The 21,524-nt window shown below is 34.2% G+C and overlaps 3 protein-coding genes across 3 annotated transcripts; all 3 read right to left on the reverse strand.

The window, feature by feature from the left end:
- Positions 1 to 1,522: 1,522 nt before the first annotated feature.
- LOC108205598 (protein GET4) lies at positions 1,523 to 9,969 on the reverse strand. Its single transcript, XM_017375561.2, has 12 exons — positions 9,767 to 9,969; positions 9,463 to 9,542; positions 9,294 to 9,372; positions 8,841 to 8,922; positions 7,384 to 7,537; positions 5,283 to 5,373; positions 4,467 to 4,550; positions 3,949 to 3,995; positions 3,200 to 3,328; positions 2,520 to 2,604; positions 2,248 to 2,328; positions 1,523 to 1,806 (listed from the first exon to the last, which is right to left on the reverse strand). The coding sequence occupies exons 1-12, from the start codon at positions 9,806 to 9,808 to the stop codon at positions 1,783 to 1,785; spliced, it is 978 nt and encodes a 325-aa protein (XP_017231050.1). The 5' UTR covers positions 9,809 to 9,969; the 3' UTR covers positions 1,523 to 1,782.
- Positions 9,970 to 10,648: 679 nt separating this feature from the next.
- Positions 10,649 to 15,418, reverse strand: LOC108206009 (arogenate dehydratase 2). Its single transcript, XM_017376163.2, has 12 exons — positions 15,085 to 15,418; positions 14,351 to 14,418; positions 14,176 to 14,268; positions 13,550 to 13,750; positions 13,399 to 13,479; positions 12,973 to 13,068; positions 12,819 to 12,896; positions 12,620 to 12,709; positions 12,463 to 12,530; positions 12,232 to 12,313; positions 12,069 to 12,153; positions 10,649 to 11,100 (listed from the first exon to the last, which is right to left on the reverse strand). Exons 1-11 carry the CDS (start codon positions 15,314 to 15,316, stop codon positions 12,100 to 12,102), a joined length of 1,143 nt encoding a protein of 380 aa, XP_017231652.1. The 5' UTR covers positions 15,317 to 15,418; the 3' UTR covers positions 10,649 to 11,100; positions 12,069 to 12,099.
- Positions 15,419 to 18,530: 3,112 nt separating this feature from the next.
- On the reverse strand, positions 18,531 to 21,524 carry LOC135150193 (uncharacterized). The gene is made up of 3 exons (XM_064086339.1): positions 21,395 to 21,524; positions 19,768 to 21,257; positions 18,531 to 18,887 (listed from the first exon to the last, which is right to left on the reverse strand). Exons 1-2 carry the CDS (start codon positions 21,402 to 21,404, stop codon positions 19,777 to 19,779), a joined length of 1,491 nt encoding a protein of 496 aa, XP_063942409.1. The 5' UTR covers positions 21,405 to 21,524; the 3' UTR covers positions 18,531 to 18,887; positions 19,768 to 19,776.

Here is a 21,524-nt window from a genome sequence, read left to right on the forward strand (position 1 = left end):
CAAAACCTGCATTGTGCATGGTAGACAAACATTTTCCGCGTTTACTTTGTACCTCCCTCCAGTCACTTATCTGTTTCGAGCTCCAGTCCATGACAACCATTGGTGGCAGTTTTTTACCTTCCCAAACCCACTTGTTCCTGGCAAACCATATCCCCCTTAGAACAGAAGCTTTGCAAATATATTATCAGGTTTGTTGTCTCGTGCCAGTCGTTCCAGAAGCCAGTCTGGTGCTGACTCTTCTTGACTCATGTCATAGAAGACTCCTTTAGCTTGCCAGCACTGTGTAGCAAATTGGCAGTCGGAAAACAGATTTAAGAAGTATTCTCCTCTCTGTCACACATGGGACACACAATGGGATTTTGTACACCCTTTTGACTAAGAAGGATCTATAAATGCTTGTATATCTCAACCGTCTCCAAGAACCCAATGAAAGCCTTTTTTCAAAACTTATTTTGCTTTCCAAATCCCAGCCCAAATAAAGCTTGCTCCCCCTCCACACTTTGAATTCATGAAGTGATATTTTGGATAATATCTTGACTTGAACATCCCAGCCACTGGAGAATTTGAATCATTTGCTAACTTCCAGCAATGCTTTCCCAAAAGAGCCAAATTAAAATCACGGAGGCTTCTGAATCCCATACCACCCTTCCCTTTCGCCATGCACATATTCTCCCAAGCTACCCACCGAATACCTTTATTGTTCGTCGAGTTAGAGCTCCACCCATATCCATTCATCATCTTCTCTTGTGAGAACAGCCTTTCCTGCGCCAGACAGTAGTTTAGAACTCCATCCCTGAATTCATTTAAGGCCTTCTCTTTCACAAAATTAAAAACAGCTTTTTTCGAATGACCAATTAACCAAGGCAGGCCTAGATACCTACTCTGGCTCAGGCCATTGCTAACTTGAAACTGTTCTTTCATTGCTTGTTATTTGTCCCTACGAACATTTGCACTGAAAAGACTCCAGATTTTTGGAAATTAATTGCTTGCACAGGCAAAAAGCTCATACGAGTTCAAGAGATTTTTCTTTTGACAGCTTGAGCTTCAAATTGATTTGCTCAGAGAGAAAAGAAAACTGTCATTTGCAAATAACAGATGGGTTATTGCTGGAGTTCTTATATTTTGATAGACCTTCCTCCGCTGATTCTGATTTATTTAGTATAGTTTGGAATATACAATTTCATAATTATGTTAGTTTACTATATATTTCTTTAAAAAAAAAAAATTACACTGCAAAACTTTATATGGCGAGTATATGAAGGATTCCTCACCGAAAAAAAAAGGCGATTGAGAAGTTCAAATTAACTGTTAGATCTGTGACCCAAAATCAGAGAAAGATAATAAAAAAAATTTGGTCAAACAATAGCTGTGATGAAGATGAACAGCCATTGCCAAAATATGGATATCAGTGTGCAGCAGTATATTCTTGTTTTTTTTCCACAAAGTATAAAACTTTTTACCAGAACTTGTGAGATAATTATACAGAAATCTGGGCAGACTGCGATCTGGAAGAGTGAAAAACTAGTGAGAAACTCATTCAATGCTCTAGATTAAAGAACATAAATTTCCAACTAAATGTAATGTACTATTCCATCACTAAAATGCATCTTGCTATCAAAATTTGTTATACTGTGAACGAATTATCTAGTATTTCATGTAAATATAGCAGAATACAACAGGGATCTGCTTTTGTTCATGTATGTCCCTCTTCTGGACATGCTTCTGCATAGATCGAAATGGCATTGCAAAGTAATTCTGTGCTGGTCAATTTGAAATGGTCCTTCACATGACATCACCTCCCATCATCTGAATAACAAGTACCCACAAAGGCACCATTAGTTATCACTTTCAGAATACAATATGCAACAAAAGTAAAGTCAATCTAGTGGCAGATCAGGAGGGTTCCAACCCCCCTCTCCCCACTTCTTTTTATTTCACTTTTCATAATGCTGGTAAGCTGTAATTTGTTTGCGAGACTGCATAGCATTTTAGAAAGAGTGACAAGTCCGAATTTTCATGAAAACATTATTCCTCGCCTTGTTAGCGCAAGTATGATTTATCCTCCTAATCGATAACCATTGTAGCAAACCACAAAATTGTTAAAGAGTATCCTCCCTCCAATTTTAGATACCGAGTCTGCCCACCCCACCGAGTCAAATAGCGAGCACGTACACACACACAAATACACACTTTGTTTTTATAGTCGACAGACAACATTATCAAGACTACTGCTCTCACTAATAATACCTTAAAGATATCTCCGAACATATCCTGCATTGGGTTTCTACGTCGTACTCCATAGAACTTCTCTGCAACAACATCAAGCAACTAAACCGACAAAAGTGCATGAGTTAGGAAATAGATTATAATCAATATGAGCTAAAAAAAGCAGATGAGTATAGATAATTAGGGTCACCCAGAAGTCTTTTAACAAAAAAAAAACACAAATCGTGCTATAAACATTGAGTTGGAAAGCTCAGGGGCACAAAAATCAATATATTGCATAAAAGAGTAAGCACCTCATTTAGTGCAGGATCTCGATCTAAACTGGAAGCATAAGTCTGTCTCAATCTATTAAATAGCGGCAAGGCATCTCTCTGCAACCTGCAATCGACACAATAATATCAATGAAACACACTGGTTGTAGTTCGCCTTCTCTATGACGGCATACCAATCATAAACCTTGAATTTCAATTACAGTACTAGATACTAAATCCTGAAACAAGACTGTCAAAAAAATGAGAAATGGAGACTGGTAGTCAACCTAATAGGCGAGACTATTGGTGTTCAAAGACTCATAGAATATATTAAATTAGCAATGAATATGTGATGGAAATTTTGCTTTTAAGGTGCTAGTATTCAGGTAACTAAAAACAATAGTAGCGAGGGCGAGAGACTCACATATCTATTCTGATTGCACAGTCCTGCCATTAATTAATACTTTGATACATACCACAGAAATATAAGCATCTCAACTTATGTGTTACAAATTAGCACTAGCATACTAGAACTTAAATCTCCACTGAACAAGAACACAGAAGTGAGCTTGTAACTAGACCATATATCAAACAAAGAAATGTTACCCAACATGGCACCACGTATAACCAATTGCTTAAGAAAGACATGCGAGTTTATACCAACTAGCATACAACTAAATATACTCGACAGTAAATAGATATAAACATAAAAGAAAGCTTACGTTTCTAAGAGGTAATTTATAAACTCAATCAGCTCTGAATGCGGATAGTCAAGCTCCTTATCTTGCATTTGTTTCTGGACTTCATCCACAAGATCATTAGCATCTCCCAGGTTACCTAATGATAAATACCTACAAAAAAATATGACTAAGTTTCAAGACATGTACGTTATTGTGTCGCACAATGTAACATATACGAACTTAATGTATTACATGTCAAGAATTATCAATTGTTTGTTTTCGTTAACTTTAATGTTGATTTGAGAAGTCTCACGCTAATATCGAGTAATTACCAAAAGAAAATTATATATTAGATATGCTCATTATTTAAACCGTTTGAAAAGTACATTATGAAAATTGGAAGTTAAAACACAAGCACACAAAATTACTTGCACAAGATTATCCCAATTTGAAGAGAACTGATGCAATATAGGATAAAAGAATCAGGTACTGTATGTAATTACCTAACCATGAGAAATAATATTATTTAACATTTTCAAAACCTTCAAACTAGACTTCTTACAAGGATAGAATCCCACCTTCAAGTTCATCATACTACATTATCATTAAAATCAAGGTTAGTGGGAACATTGACTCCGAATCGATAACAAGTACCAAGGTATCTTGATCATTCAAACATCAACTTGAACATTATGTCTTTAAAATGAAGGCATCTTGCAAAAGCAACATGATATAAACAAGGTAATGAAATCATGACAGACTTTTAATATATTCTATCTAATTGAACTTACAGTAAAACTGCCCGTGCAATTGCCATATCATCTTCACCAGGGTAGCACTGCATACTTAAACAATGTACAAGTTAACAATTCACACAACAATTATCCTTATCATTTATCAAAGAAAAACCAAGTTAATTTGTGACAACTTGAAAGGAAAATGCTGCAGATTTGGTGTTGCTGGGTTGCTGCATATAACATGGTAAAGAAAAAGCAATAATTTCACAAATAGACAAAACCATTACAGTTCTAGGCAGGGCACAATATGCACTAATATTTAACAACAAGTCTTCACAGAGAAGTAGTCATGACTCATGCGGGACAGATCAGAAAATCAAGATTATGTGTTTAAACCTAATAAGCACTTTACATGTCAGCTACTTCTATCTGACAGTAATTTATTTAGAGCTGGCATATAGGAAACTTGATTCATTTAGTAGAGAGAACAAACAGGGAAGCATAGTAAAATCTAACCATAGGAGTTCATGTTCAAACTTGTGAGAAACAACAGGAATTAGTAAACAGCTAACCTTGCCAGTAAAATTTACAAGAGTTGAAGCAAACTTCTCAAGATCTTTCCCTCGAACAAAATGAAAAGAAACTTTTGCCATGTCCTGTATATCAACGCCAAGTATGACTATGCCACCAACATAATGTTACTAACAGATTTAATAGAGTACAATTCCGCATACTGGGTCACAATATCTACAAAACATTGTATGAATCTGACCATGTAAAATTAGCAGCACAATTAAAAAATCCAATGTGAAAACCTCGAGGATGCATTAAAGAGGCAAATCTTTTAACTTGTTTGGGCCATTGATAAAATGAGCCAACACCTCGGAAATATAATAAACACAAGCGAAAAGGACTTTAGAACTAGTGGCATCCAAAATATCTTTTTTTTGCTATTGCTAAGGTCAACTACTAGATCAGTACTTGACTAGTTCCTACAAGTCAACACGGTACTTAATTTCTATAATTCTAATTGTAGTGTATATGTTCTATACTGAGTGCAAAAGATCATTAGAATGATCTTTGCCCAAAAACCACAATTATCATGACTTTTATTCACATAATTGATGGTTTTAAGTCTTTTAATGAGCCACATTTACCATGAAGGGGGTCATCGGCCTGAATTTTGAAGGATTATTATTTGTGTACTCACAGTATCCACTTATACAGGGGAAAAAAAAAATCTCTATGTACTTGGCTTATGTAGTTTAAATGTATTTTATCGGTGTTAGACACCCAAAATGGGTACATCCGGACAGCCAAAAGGCGGAGAGGGTAGAAGACGAAAGAGGTTGAACAATATTGGACCGGAAGTACACTGCCAAACTTACCACCTCAGGGGATTCAGAATATATATATTCAGCAAGCATGTCATGTATCTCTGGAGATCCATTCCTCTGAGCTCCAAATTCTGTGGACCACCTAAATACATAATAAATAATATAAGGACAGGACAGGGAGCCAAATGATATAATCAACTCACATGCAGAGTTATTCCATCTTCCTAATCCACATCATGTAAAACTTGACCAATTATATGCAATGTCGAAAATACGCCTGTGAGATCCAGTTTCAGTCCAGTCAACAAGTAGTAACTTCTCGGATGAAAACAAAACTTTGTCAAAGAGAGAAAAGAATATAGTACAATAGGAAGGGGATGGAGTCGAACAGCCTAAAATAAGTCAAACAAAACAATATGTTTCAGCAAGCATGGCTTATTAAATTCTAGGAATGATCAAGATTAAGGCACCGTTTACAGTAAGTGAGAAAATAATTAACGCTTATGCCAGAGTAACATATAAGTGATCTCCAAAAGTAAAGATTTCGTCACATATAACATTCAGAAGTAATATATTACACATTTTAAGATTAGCTACCAATAAGTCCTCCCTCAAAAGTCCAAACCATTGGTCCTAAAAGGAATCCAATCCAACCGTCAACCTACCATGAAAAGTTTGAACATATTCAAGGGATTGAAATGCTGACTTGGGTCCAACCCATTTCAACGCTACGCTATTTAGGATACCATCCTGCATTATATTATATATCTGTTTACCTTTAAAAGTCAAAGTTGTCAGTCACTTTCGTAGTTGGCACATCATGACAAAAGCACCTTATTATGGGTATATAAAGATATGAATATATATTAACCTATGTCTAACAATAGTCATCTGTATTGTGGGGATGCTTGCTGTCAGTTCTATTTTCTTGTTCATATCTGTGAAGCTATTTTCTGTCTGACCCAATAATAAGATGCTCAATATATTCATCAATCAAAAAAACTGATTTGCGCCCCAACTTGAAGAGTCGAGCAGCCCAAAATATGCATGACACTTTTTAATCAAAGGTGGCAGATCATAAAGATATTATGGAATAATGGTAAATTTATTGAACACTATCCTATATCCCGTGCTAGGGACTGATTCGTAAAGTTTAATGTACTTCTAAAATTTTATGTTATAATTTTTATACAATATAATACATGTGTTCATATAGATCAATGTTTTATGAAACAAAAAATTATTTGAGCACTTCGTGAAACTTATATTGCTTAAAGTTAATTTTTAATTATATCAGTACCTTTTTAACAAAAATTGCATAATATAGTAACATATATAGATTGCCATTATTCAAAAGAAAACTCACTTGATAAAAAGAAATTTAAAATGTCTGGAATGTGCTTATTATATATAAGATATAATTATAAATTATTCAATAAATGATTCTAAACAGTGTTGTAAAAAGCGGGAATCGGACTTAGTCGGTGAAGGCACCGTCCAGCGATTAATCGGATAATCGGAGATTAATCGGAGTGATTAATCGGATCATTAATCGTAATCAATTTAATATTTTTTTTAAATTATATATATATATATATATATATATATATATATATTAATATAATTATATATAGTATAAATTTATAGTCATATAAAATCAAAAAATTAATGATTTTTTATAACACAAAACATGCCTTTATATACATATACAAGTCCAGTCATCTCATATATAAACTTGAATTTAATTAATTCTGCGAAAGAAGATATTGCAAATTTATGTAATTATAGTTTAGAAGCTAATATTAAAAGAATGAAAGGTAATTAAATTTAAAGTTTTAAAAAAAAATTCTTTTTATTTTAATTTTTTTAAATTCACCGATTTTTGACCGACTTTTTCCGATTAATCCCGACTTTTGACCGATTAATCCCGATTTTGGCCGATTTCCTAAAAAAACGATTTTTCACCGATTAACGCTTAATCGAGACAGTGGCCGACCGAACAGCGATTAATCGACGATTAATCCCGATTAATCGCCGACTTTTAGAACACTGATTCTAAATGTATATCCCAAGTTCCAAAATAAACTTTAATCAGATAAAAATACACTAAATCATTAAATACATCCAATATCTGATGGAAAAGGATACTAACCTAATTGCAGCTTTGAGAAAAGACGAGCAACACTCAACACGTGTTTTTGCTGCCCCAAGAGCTTCATGAACTCGTTGCATGTCATCATCAGACATATCCAAATTATGTGTTACAGGAATACGAGGAAACTTTTCGTAGATTCTTCTGATGCGTTCTATAAATAAGTTTGAGTCATCAAAAAACAAATAACTCAAGAAATGCTCTGAATATACAAAATAATCATGAATTAACATATGATTAGGTCCATGAATTTTTAGTTTGCACAAGATTCTACGCTTTAGAGGACGAACGATTCACCTCTCCCAGTGGGGTGTTTTAAGTATTTTCACTAGACATTCTCAAATACTATACTGTAATATATGGCAAAGGAATGTCAAAAATTGTTTAACATAGAGTATATATTGAAAACAACCCCGCCCTGAAAGCAGTAACAAGCAATCTAGTTAATTCATATCCCAGATAATTGATACATCAGTGATAGTCAATGTCAATTTCAGAGTGTCCTTTAATGTCATTAGGCAAGGAGTCCCTAAATATATTCCCAGAAGCATTCACAGCTGTTAATATAATAGTCTCACTCTGTTTCCAGTTAGATCACTGATAAAGCCAGGTCCAGCAGTCTGGTTTAGTTGACCCCCTCAACTAATTCTTTTGTTATGATTAACATCATACCGAATTTACGAAAAATATAGCCTCATATCCAGATAAAAACAAACTACAATAAATATGCTATATTTCCTAACATAAGGGTCAAATGTAAATTTTGTAAAGTCGTCATTCAAATTTAGTCCTACTTTACTCTATTCTGAGCTCCATCTCAACATCCATTTCCATATCTTTCTAGATAACTTAGGATTTGGTATCAGTATTTTGGACTATGTAACATTATGAAAAACCATCAGCCGTATACTGTCAGTTTATTATATTTTATTAATCTACCTTTGTACTATATTGATATGTGTCATTTTTAATAAAATCTGGTTCAAGAACCCATAGCAAGAATCTATTACTTGCTAGTCCATACTAGATTCTTAATAATAAAATGGCTCACAATAATGATGATTGATGAGGATAATTTGTTTATACAACAAATGCAGTAAACATATATGGAGTTTACACGAAGAAATAAAGGACCTTCTAAGCCCCACGGAATCGCAGATAGTAAGAGTTATTTTTCATGTTTAGTGGCATTCAATCTCCTGATTTAAGAGCATGCACGTAGCACATATTGATGCATAACCAATCCTAGCTGTAAACCCATCCCAAACAAATATGCATGCACAAATATCTGCATTTGCATCACATGCTACATTAACACCTAGTATGCCTTTTTCACGTCTTTGCACTATTATGTGAGTCCATTTTTGAAAATTAACTTCTCTTGCGGTAGTCCAAAATGCAGATAACGCGTTGACGAAGAATAACACTAGAAAGAAAGAGCAAAATATTAAACTGACCAAGAGTATCTTCACCGTAAGGAAATTTCCCTTTCACAAGGGTTTCCACTAGAAGCACTGCAAGCTCAGCCCCACAAGTGACCTGGAACACATAGTGTGCAGATATATTGTATGTTAAAGTAGCAGATTCTATAAGAATGCTATGGAACACATTACGATCATCAATTTGAGAAGCAGGAAGACTTAAAACCTATCTTTTGTTTTCTTCACTTGGCTATTATAGAGAGTGAAAAATAATAGATCTGTTTCCTGCCTACTTAAGGTTCAAAGAGAACAAGTTCAATGCTAATTGCCAAACAAGCAAACATTCTGCACCAAGGTCATCAGCAAACCTAGGTTCTTATATCTCGAATTAAGTTAACCTAAATTGCTTGCACTTTTACAACTTGCTTTCTTACATGACTATACGCATTACTATATATCGAATTGATTCTGCATAAATTAAAGCAACACCTGCTCATGTTCTAACTGGACGCAGGCACCGGCCTGATAAATTTCCAGCGCATCAGAATACCTCTCGGCCGCCACATATCTACAATATAACACACACTCATCAATCACTACACACATTAGCGTAATACCTAAAATCAAAATTCAAGCTGAGCCGAGAATTTTATTATACCTTGCAGTAATAGATTTGTACATTTGCTGAGCTCCATAAGAATTGCCTTGTTTGACAATATTATCAAGCTTGTCAATATTCTGCCAAGTAAAAACCAAATTCTCGATATTTTACTAGTCGAATTAATCGCTAAGAGTGCTGAGTGCATAATCATTGTTGAATTTCGATGATTCGTAAGAATTTGACATCAAATTTAACATACGGATAATATAATTACGAATAAGAAATGATAAAAAAAAAATATAAAATTAGAGATGTTAACACAAGGTGAATACAGGAGATAGGTGAAATTGTGAGTGTTTACCTCCTGTGCGGGAGGTAGTGTTGCTCGCCTAGCTCTCGACATCGATCAGATCTCTCTCTCGATCTCTCTCTCTGTCTCTCTCGCGCACACGGTCAAGTTAATGAATTATATACGGGAGCGATATAAAATGGAAATTACCCAGCACAAATTGTATAGTTCTCTGCAATTATATGTTTTGTTTTTGTGAAAGGATATATTTTGTCGTTGTAATGCAATGAGTGTCACACTTATTATAATTAAACAATATCCTTGGCTAATACTCAGAGGAGATCGCAATTTTGATACAGGACATAAAAGAACAACCTTTTCGATGAATGAGAACATCGGTAAGAATATATATGAAATAAAATTTTTATGGGCCATCGAAAGTTTTTATGTCTTTGTTAAAAAAAATAAATTATATCTTTATGACACATTTAGACAAAGGTTTTTCACCGATCGGGATGCTCTTGAAAGATTTTAATAGTAATAAAATTTGCAAGCTAAGATAATGGAAATAAAAAGTCTACAAATTTAATAGCAATTCCGAAGATGACTGGAAAAAAAAACAAATAAAATATGCATTTTTAAAGAGAAACTTGTTCATCTGAGTTTTGTACAAAAGTATCCTCATTTCTTTTTCAATTGTTTATAAAGCATTATTCGCATAGAATAAGAGGTAACCTTTCCGAATAGAATGCTCATATACGATGTACCTCGATTACAGATTTTCGAAATTGTTATTTGGGTTTTTCTTCTCCCATGATTGTCATTATATTTCTAAATAGCCAGAGCCTGAGGGAGTAAATAAAAAATGCTTTTTGCTAAAGACCAAATGTTCAAACTTCAATCCAAGAAATTTTACTTGTATCCAAGTTCCACAAGCTGCTCCAGAATCCAGAGTGCCACAAAATTTGCATTATATACATCATAAAATTCTTGCAAAATGTTATATATCAAAAATTCTTGCAGCTCCAATGAGGCAATGATGATAAGTGCATTAACAAAACAAAATGGGGGCAAGATATGTTCCCTTGACCAAAAAAAAATATCCAGTACCTCCATATACTGTACCCTCAAGAATGAACCCACTAGACAAAATAATGCAACCCATAAACCACTAACTATTTAAAGACATCGTAAATATTGCTGAAAAGAGTAAAATCCAACATCCAAAAACCCCGAGTCCACCACACTGGTGAGGAGGATGGTCACTTGCACATGTAAAGCAAAATAGCGAGGCTCTTCTATACTACTGAAGAAAATTAAAAATATGTGCATCTTCCACCGATTTCAAAATTTAGAGTTCCAGTATCCTCTTTTTGACACTATTGCACCGACAGTCCATATATAAACTGAAACCCAAAATACATGGCAATTAAAAACAGGTCAGGGAAAACTACTCAGAAAGGATTGACAGCAACAAAGCGTGAGAATTCATGAATGAGACAAAATGTGTAGATTGCGCAGGAGGGGGTTCAAGCATACTAATGATTTTAATTTCTTCATATGATATCATCCCCACAGATATATCACTTCTAAACCCCCCACCTCTTGTGATTCTGGCAACAAGATGTAAGACTTTCAACAAATGATTCAATTAAGACATCATACTGTACATTAAATCCACGGCAATTAGTCAGAAAGTAAATTAAGAAGAGTTGTAGTACACGTTAAAATAATATTAGCTAACTCATATTTTACCTTCTTGTTAAATAATATTAGCTAACTCATATCACTTCTAAACCCCCCACCTCTTGTGATTCTGGCAACAAGATGTAAGACTTTCAACAAATGATTCAATTAAGACATCATACTGTACATTAAATCCACGGCAATTAGTCAGAAAGTAAATTAAGAAGAGTTGTAGTACACGTTAAAATAATATTAGCTAACTCATATTTTACCTACAAGACAACATAGCATATGGCATATATCATATTTAAAACGGTGACTGTGCATATACAAGAAAAGTTAGATATCACTATCCTCAATCTCTTACAGTCAGTTAAAAAATAATTTCAGCAAACCCATTGACAAAATTCCAGGAAACAGATGACCAAACAGTAGAAAATATTTTCTAAACCCATACTTAATTAGTCCAAAAACATTTTTGGTAGAAACTTGGTAATTAACCACACAAGAAGTGATGCAGGTTCAGTGGCCCACACCTATCAGATTTTCGCAGCCTGTCTGGCTGGGATTCTCTGGGAATTTAAAAGTTAGGAGCTAAATGCCCCCAAACGAAAAAGAGTGCAGTGAATGGATTTAGATATTTTAATGTTTGATGGATTTTATGCACTTTTACTGACCAAATACTCACCCCTGAGCATAGGCAATGTACTCATGTCAAGCTAGTCAGTGTCCATCGGATAACTTCCCAGCACCCTCAAGAAAGTTGCAAACTCCTGCATATAATAAAATACTATATTCACTAAAAAATCTAATTGTAGGAAACAGTAAAGTCTTTCCGAGAAAAATAAAACCTTCAAATGCTTGAGGGCATTTTGGGAATTGGGGTCTGCCATCGAAGCTTCAAAATCAACATAAAAGAGGTAATCAAAGTACCTGTTCATTGCATGTTAATTCACATTAAGGTTTCTGGATTACCAGACTATAGCATGTAACACAATTTAACAAAATGCAAGTAGATGGATATACGACAAAAACATTTGGTAAAAAACAAATAGGCAGATCTTATGTCATTTCTCACATACTTTAATGACCCATTATTGCTATCAACAGCTTGTCGAAGAGGCTGCCAACGCCGTGGACGACTTTCGATCTGGTCCCATGAAAGGCCCAAAGAAAGCATAGGTAAACCATAAGAGACACAGCGAATCAATGAGAGTTTAAAAAGTCAGAGAATTTTACCTTTGTAAGATTGATATTTCTCATAGCAAAAACAGCTAGAGCCTTAAAAAGCACTCCTGGCCCTTCCTCCAGGGAAAATACAATGCTTGTCTAGATAAGGCCAAGAGAAAGAGAGAGAGAAAGGAAATCCGTTAAAAAAAAGTAGGTAATCATTACCAACTTCTAGTTCATTAGCATGTAATTATCTTACTCTAGTTACCTTAAATGGCCTATCAGTGCCTGGGATAATTGGTTCTCTTGCCAGTATCAGAAAACGAGTAATGTTATCTGAATCATCCTGCACAATTGATGCGTGATTGTTAACAATAATTAAAAGCTTACTACATTAATTGTTGAGACATAACCTTACAAACCTGAATATCTTTCGCGAGAACATTCATGTCGTAGATCTTTGCTGCACCCAAACTAGCAACTGCACCCGTGTCTTTAAGTTTATGCAAAGAAACATACTGACATGCAGATCAATCACTCAATAGGTCATAAACATTTTATTTCAAAAATTAATAAACACTCTTTAAAAAACAAATAATGACCAGTGTATATTTGAAAGTTGCCTCAGCTACCTCAACCTTTTTAAACCACTCATCTTATAATTTTGAGCAAAGAAAATTGTGTAACACTATTTCGACAATAATGGTAGATATATTGGTCCTTGTTTCAGTCTGTGCCGTTCTGCTATACCAACTTTTCAGTAAAAGACCTTTTAGTCTTTAATTCGCACTCTCTATTCCAACTTCAAAACAGCCAACAAATGCTCATTTACCATCACAAAACCATACCTGTGCAGCACCAGCTGTGTCATCAACGGCTTCTCTAACCACACCCAACTTTGTTAATGTAAGTTCACACTGAGCAAGAGCCTGAAACACCACAAATTATTGCACATCATCATGCGGATCAAATACTAACAGACGTATGCCTGATTTGTACCTGTGGATGGCTGAGAACCCTTTTAAGATCTTCCACTTGCACACCATGATTGGCTAACAAGCAATGCCGAACTGCAAATTTCACCTCCCCAACAATGTGTAACCTATGTCGAAGCAATAGGTCATAATTTCGATGGATGCTTCCCCCAAGGGAGTTCTCAATAGGCAAAACAGCCCTGTCTACAACCCATTGCTCCACAGCCTACACCAAGAGAACCAAAAAGAGGATCAAGTATGGCCCATATTTATTTATTAAGGAATATGCCTAATTAATCACCACTTTGTATAAACATCTGCTTTAGGAGGCTCTAAAATCTCCAAACAGTTCCTGATTAGTATAAGTATTCGCATCTTTAAAAAAAATAAAATTCTTAAGTATCCTCAACTCCGAGCTCCAAATAAAAAGAAACAAGTGATTTTAACACCATGTATTGATTATTCAATGATGTAATAGTTGAAATAACAAATATTTCCTAAACCTTTCATTAGTTCCATGTATTCAGTTATAAACTATAATGTTTAAACATATCAAAAACACATCCTTATAGAAATCAATTCATATACAATTTAGAAGTAAATAAAAAAAATGTAGACAATTAATTATAACAAGATAGAATATTTTTCTACCTGAAAGGCAACGTCAAACTGTTCGCAAGGAACAGCTTCACAATCAGGGTATGCTTTCTGAGCTGCAGATTCGCTGTATGCACCACTAACTCCCTTAATAAAAACAAAACATACACAAATATCAAATAAGTTAACAACAAACGACCAATCTCCGAAAATAACTATGAATCCATGCCTGGTATGCAACTCGAAGTCTAGACCGGTCCCTGATTGATTTCGACAGATCACTTGTTGATAAAGGTCCTAGCATTCAAAACAGCATATATTAATACAATGTTAAGAACTAATACGGACTTGAGATTTCTGACCATGACCAGAATTTACTAAAAACATCTCTCTCCCTTCATATTGCTAATGCAACTGATCCACTATTTTCAGAAATAGACACCTCTAAATTAAGACATATGTTTCTCTTTAGCTTCACAAATATATCCATATTTATTTTCTATCTATGTATCTATCCAAGAGTTTAGTACCAACCAAAATTTGAAGTGCTTGTTAACCGAACAATGTGGATGGCAAGAGGTATTATTTTTAAATATATGTCCAAATGAAGTTTTTAATACGATACACACACAAGCTTAAGGGGATAGGATAGGGCGTAGCAGGTTACAAGTGTAACAGCCTATTTTGCTTGGTGCTTCAAATATTTTGAATTTGATTAGTTTAGTGAAACAACTAAACTAATTTTCTCACCGGCATAAATATTCACATAACTAAACAAGTTAAAATTAACGTGAATCCAACATCTACAGTGTTCTTACTTGATCCAATATATTTTTACACAATGATTTTCTCTAGGAAAATGACAACACATTATTAAAAAACCAATCAGCCAGTTTCAAAATTCTTAACAATGAAAAACAATAACAAAAATATATAGATACATGTATATGTATAATGTATTACTTGGATGAGTTCTGGAATCGCGAGAAGCAAGCTCAGCCAAAGACGAGTGCTTGTTATCGTCTACACAGTTATTGTCATCTTCAATTGAAACCCTAATTGAAAACCTGGGATCTTTGCGCTGCAATCTGATTGTTCTATGAAAGCTGGTTGGTGATTGGGCTGTGAGGGAGATTGGTGTAGGTGAGCGTAACTGAGAGGGGGAGTTGAGTGAAGCTCTAGAGTATATAGCCATGGAATTCACTGCAGCTTTTGAGTATGGTAGGGTACAGTCTTACGTTACTAAACTATGGGCTGAAAATTTGAACCGGCGAAGATTTCTATGCAACGAGAAGGATAAACTCTCCCTTGATCAAGTAATCAGTTAAATAATTAGTTGTTTTCTTTCTAATTTTTTAATTAACTGAATATAAAAATTTTGAAAAGTAAAAATGAAGACAATAATTTCTCTAGCAATTTTTAAAATAGTGATGTTGTGTAAATATAAATCAATATGTTAATTAAAGTAGTTGTTAAAGTGAACATATTAAAATATTTTCAATAAAAATCTAAATTATTTTTAAAAAATAATATAATATATGACTCATAACAAAATAATATAATAAATATCATGATAGCTCTGGTCTTATTTTTTTATATTTACTTTATATTTATATTTTGTTATTATTTAAAAGAAAGGTCAGAGTGAAAAGTGAGTAGAATCAGAGGAAAATGAATATTATATTTAATAATAATATTTTATAATATTTAAAAAGAGAGTAAAGAGAGGTGACTTTTAAATTTTTAAAAGCACAGAGTCTGTGGGAACACTAGTTCTTTATATCCTTTTTAATTTAAAACTTTTTGTTTATGATATTGTGTAATTGACTGTATTTTAAAAATAATATATTATTAATATTTTAGAGTGTTATAAATAAATATTTCACTTTGATATAATAGTGAATGATGTGAAATTTTTTTACAGATTTTTTACGAGTTTGTAGAGGTTCGACAAATATAATCTTTTATAATTATTATAAAAGAATAATTTAAAAATGATTTAAAAAATATTGTCTCGTTTCAATTTATTGTATTAATATTTTAATATAATTTACTATAATACAAGTTTATATTTCAGTAAATCATATTTTAATATAATTATATAACTTTAAAAGTGTATATACCAAAAACTATAATATTTTAATTACTAAAAAAATTACAAAAATTCAACATATTATTGAAAAATCTGCAAAATTTTGTGCTATTGAGGATTACAATCATTTCTTTAATCATGTTGTCGATGCCCCTTTAAAAGTTTGAATAATTAAATTAAAACTTAAGACGAAGTTTATCTATTTCGGTTATCAATTTCATGAAAGGATTCGACTTTTTGATATTTGTGTTTTATGTTGAATTAGGCGGATTTTCGTGTTCACGTGGGATTCGTACTTGTTGGTTGATGTAATTCGCTTATGTGTTTCGTATGATGTTGAATTACCTTGTATTGAGTTCTAAACAAATTTTGAAGTCTGATTGTACTTTTTTTTGAGAAACTAGTCGATTATACTTATTGGTGTTTGGTTCACTGGTTTTTATATTTGGTTTTGTCGGAATCGAGACTTGTTGATGGTTTTTTTTTGTTGGTTGATTATGATTGTTGGAGTGATGTTGGGTATAAATAAAAGAAAAACCTAGTTGCACGAAGTGATTTGGCTATGATTAAGGCCTAGCCGGAATATGAATGTTGGGTATAAATAAAAGAAAAACCTAGTTGGACGAAGTGATTTGGCTATGATTAGGGCCTAGCCGGAATATGAAATTTATAGTAAAATTTTGAGTTTTCTATAGAATCCAGAGACTTTACTTTTGATTTGATAAAATGCTATCTTTAATGGATATATAAATAAAGTTGGAAGTCAAAAATTCAATATGATACCATTCATAAAAGTCAACACTACAGTGATATTATTAATAATATCTCTTCGTTACTTATATATTATATTGAAGTGATATATTCTATTAATAACAAACAAAAATATTAATAGAATATTATTTATAAAATATGGTCAATACTATCGAAGCACAATAACTTACATGTTCAACAAAATTTACACAATGTCCTCCAGTATTTTAGCCAACAAAACCTTGCTGAAAATGTTGTTGGAGTAGCAATTTTTACACAATGTATTACATGATTTAGCATTAGCAATCAATTCAGCTAATCATGTTTAACAAACAGCATTGTAGATGCCAAGTAGTTGTTCCATTGGAAAAATATACTAATTTCTGTTTTTTTAAATATAAAACTGTTTAAAAAATCTACATTGCTTTTAAAATCATTTTTTTACAGAAATTAAATTTTGAAACAATTTTACAAAAGTGGAAATAAAAATTTCAAAACACTGTGTTTAGAAAAACCACCTAAGAAAATAGTGTTGATGAGAACCTAATACTCGCCCAATAAACGATCAAAGTGTATCTATTCTAAGGGTTTGTGTGTGTCATGAGCACATACATGCTAAGCACTAAATTTTATATGTTTAAGGGATTTTGATTGGTATGGTCGTTGTATATGCAGGGGTCCATCATTATTAAGAACCAGGAACCATAAACTTAAAATTTTTAGTACAAAATAATCAAGTATATCCATTAGACTCACGACAACAAAATAATCGAGTATAAATACCTTTCCTTAAAAAGAGAAGATCCCAGTGTCACAATTTCAACAAGTAATGACCAAAAGAAAATGATTCAAAATACTATGCCCTGTTTAGAAGTTAGAGGTTTGGGCAAAAATTAGAGGTTTGAGATGGTTTAGAGGTTTGACCACTAGAATCCGCTAATTTTAGTGTTTGGTAAGCAGATTGAAATAGAGGTTTGGGTCCAAAAAGCTAATTTTGAAAAAACTACTTTGAGGAGCTTTCTGGATTAGAGGTTTTGGTTTGTGTCAGAAAAAGCTAATCAATCAGCTATTTACCAAACAATTTTACGAGAAACAGCTAATTCAATTTGCTAGTCAAAACATCTAATTCAATCAGCTAGTCAAAATATCTAATTCAATCCGCTAACAGCTAACCGCTAACCGCTAATCCCCAAACAGGGCCTATTACTAACGCTAGATAATCCAATGTTTTGATTTTTCGAAGAAAACATCAGATCGTGCTGCGTTTAGGTCTGAAAATTACTACAAAACGTAACACAATCTAGCGTTTTAGGAGTAAAACGCTAAATGAAATAGCGTTAAAGGTCTCAAAACACTATATCGTGTGGCTTAAAAAAGAAAAGAGGATAAACGCCGCACGATCTAGCATTTTGGATTGCAAAGTGGTAGGTCAAGCCATCTTCTGACAATGGTATTTGGGATCTTTTTCTTAAAAATTGTGACAGGAAGGGCCAACACCCAGAGAAACCAGGACAGGACATAATGTCTAGGTTTCTAAATAAAACATCAGAAATTTAGTCAAGGGAAAGGAAACCAGAAAAGCCACAACAGGCTGTTTAAAATTTCAGATTACAGGGCTGTCTAGCTTATAAATTGCAGATTATCGTCAGTAACAAAACCTATAAAACACCAAATTTTTCAATCTATAAACAGTTGATCCATATAATTTAACTTGCAGTAATTTGCTATTGATAATGAGAATAACCTTCTAACTGACACTGACTATAGGCGATAAAGTAACAACCAAAGAGCGCCGAACACAATGCGCCAAATTTCCAGTAACCAGAGTAATTATGTATCCTCTAGCTCCACCACAACCATATATCCATTACGCCTATGTTGCAAACTTATGTTCAAAAGTCTCTGGTTCGTTTCACCTGCAAGGCTGCAACCAAATATATGATCAGATAAGTTTTGATACAACTGCCATGCAGTTTTAAACTTATAGAATCAGTACAAGAAATATGGCGCACAAAGCACAGAAAGCATACAATGGTATTTAGTTTGTGATTTCAGAACCAAAAATATCTCACAATTTCTTAATTCAAATTAACCAGTCTCTAATCAGGTTAGTCACTCAAAGTTGCAGAGTTCTAACAGTTCCAATGACGGGGTGTAGGGGGTATTCATTTGAGATATTAAACTATGCTACAAAATCTGGCGGTATTCAATCAGGATTTTATATTATGCTTCAAAATCCAATGATATTCAATGGAGATTATTTAAAATCCATTACTTAAAAAAACTTTCGCCATTCGTGTTCTGTCACTCGTAGATTAACATATCAAAATTTTACTTCAATCCATAAAGTTTTGATTTTTCGTGATTTTAACTATTTTTTCTTTAATTTTTTCAATTTCCACGTCAGCATTGACTAACAACCGTTAGTCATATTTTGATGGAAGGACTTGAATCTTTTTTGTTTAGGTTTATGTATCAAAAAATTGGGATTTTTAGTACGGGGACCTAGCTAACTAAGTCATAAACGGCCTATAGTTCGGTGACGAATGAATTAATTTTCCCTGTAAATTATTTGTCTAGCAAAAAAAAAAAAAAAGAGGAAAGACTTCCAAAGGGGAAAGCCCCACTTTATACTTCAGCCTTAATCTGATAATTTCTTCAGTTTTCAAAGTCTGTCACCCCAAATGGCAATTACGGTTACCTAAGTAGCAAAACAAGGTTATTGCTAACTAAAATCTCTGAACACCTCCAAATTAGATGATTTAAACAATATAAATTGAACAAATTGAAAGGTTCGGATTTACCTCAAGCGATTAACTTGCATCCTCCCGGTCGTATACTGTTGCAGCTGGCAAAGTTTTGAATGATGCTGATGGAACAGAACTGAGTTCAAAACTAACAAGCATTGGCCCAAATATATTGAATAGGCCAGCACTACTTAGAGCAACTTTAGCGTCAGAACACCTCTTATAAACCACCTTTGCACAACTATTTTCCATGTCAATCTCTGTTTCATGTTCCATTAGTGGGCCGAAACGTCTGAATATTTTGTTAAGATCAATTTCAGATGGTACAAATTTCCCCTCGCTAAATTTTAGTATAAGTTCTGTTGGTGTGCAATCTGGGCTCCTGACGTCCGCATGATCTTCTACTGGTTTGTCTGATACCATTACCTGCTTCCCTCTAGAAAACGGCTTCCAAAATTTCCTGCCAGATTTTACAGGTTTATCTGCTTCAGATGGCACTAGCTGACTTCTAGCTTCTCCATACTGAGCAGCATCACACATTTGCTCTTCATCTGCCTCATTAGCCATTAGCGGATTTTCAGCTTCTCCATTCTGACCTCTATAAAGTATTTGATCTTTATCGTAGTTCAGTACTATTATGTCAGTCCAGTATGAATCATATGTATTATCAAATTCAAAGTCTTCAGGGGAGTTAATATTTGATTGAGGTGCCTTATTCTTCTCACTCAGCATCTCATTCATCCTTGCAACAGCTTCAGTTTGGTGATCCCCATATTTAGAATTAACACAAGTTGCGCCAGTATCAGTTTCCACAGAAGTGCTCTGAACAGTTTCTAAACAAGTTGATTCTGCATCAAAAGCAATATCATGCGCAACCTGATCCCTACCATTTAAACCTCTATCTTTCACCTCCATAGATATCTCCATATCCGAATTACTTCTAAACCCATATCCAGTACTTGCATTTGACGACGCATCTTTATTCATAAATCCCATTTGCAAAGCCAAACCATCACAACTTTCCACCATTTTATCCCCACTCAAACCACAATCCCTTTTCTCCCGAATCACCTCGGTCTCTCCACTAGACAATCCAGCAGCTACCACAAAATTCCCACCACTAATCTCACTACCACAACTCAAAGCCTCAGACAGAGTCATCATTTCACACCCCTTACCACCATTTCCCCTCACCTCCTCGCGCCCACCCAAACGATTCTCATTCCCACTGGCCATCACCGCATCCCGTCTTTCCACCCCCACATTCTCCAAAAACACAACATCCTCAGTAACTCCATAATCCTCCACACCAACCCCCTCATCCACAAAATCAGCACCCCCCACATTCCCCTCAAACCCGAAAACCCCGCCATCTCCCCAACTCATCTCATTCCCACCATCCCCATCAACAATCACATCAGACCCCACAATCTCCACCATAATCTCATCAGCCCCAAACCCTGAATTCCCTTCAAAACCACTTTCACCAGAATCTAAAACCCTAGACACACTCCCCAAACCACCAGGCTCACCCATTCCAACACCGCCTACACAAAATCAACCAAACACATATATAATCTTACTACATCAACACAAACAAAACAAAATAAAATCATACAAACAATAAAACAAATAATCAAGGTGGTGCAAGATGTAAGCGAAATGATGATGCATATGAGCGTACCTTGGAGCATGAAAGACCAGGATTACCACGGGTTCAGTGAGTGACTCGGTGTCAACTCGGTCGTGAGTGAGTCACAGACTCTGAGGCGCAGCTTTTTTCAACAATTTGATTTTGGACAGATGAGACTAGG

This window comes from Daucus carota, chromosome 2, assembly GCF_001625215.2.
Source record: "Daucus carota subsp. sativus chromosome 2, DH1 v3.0, whole genome shotgun sequence".
Taxonomy (NCBI): Eukaryota; Viridiplantae; Streptophyta; class Magnoliopsida; order Apiales; family Apiaceae; genus Daucus; species Daucus carota.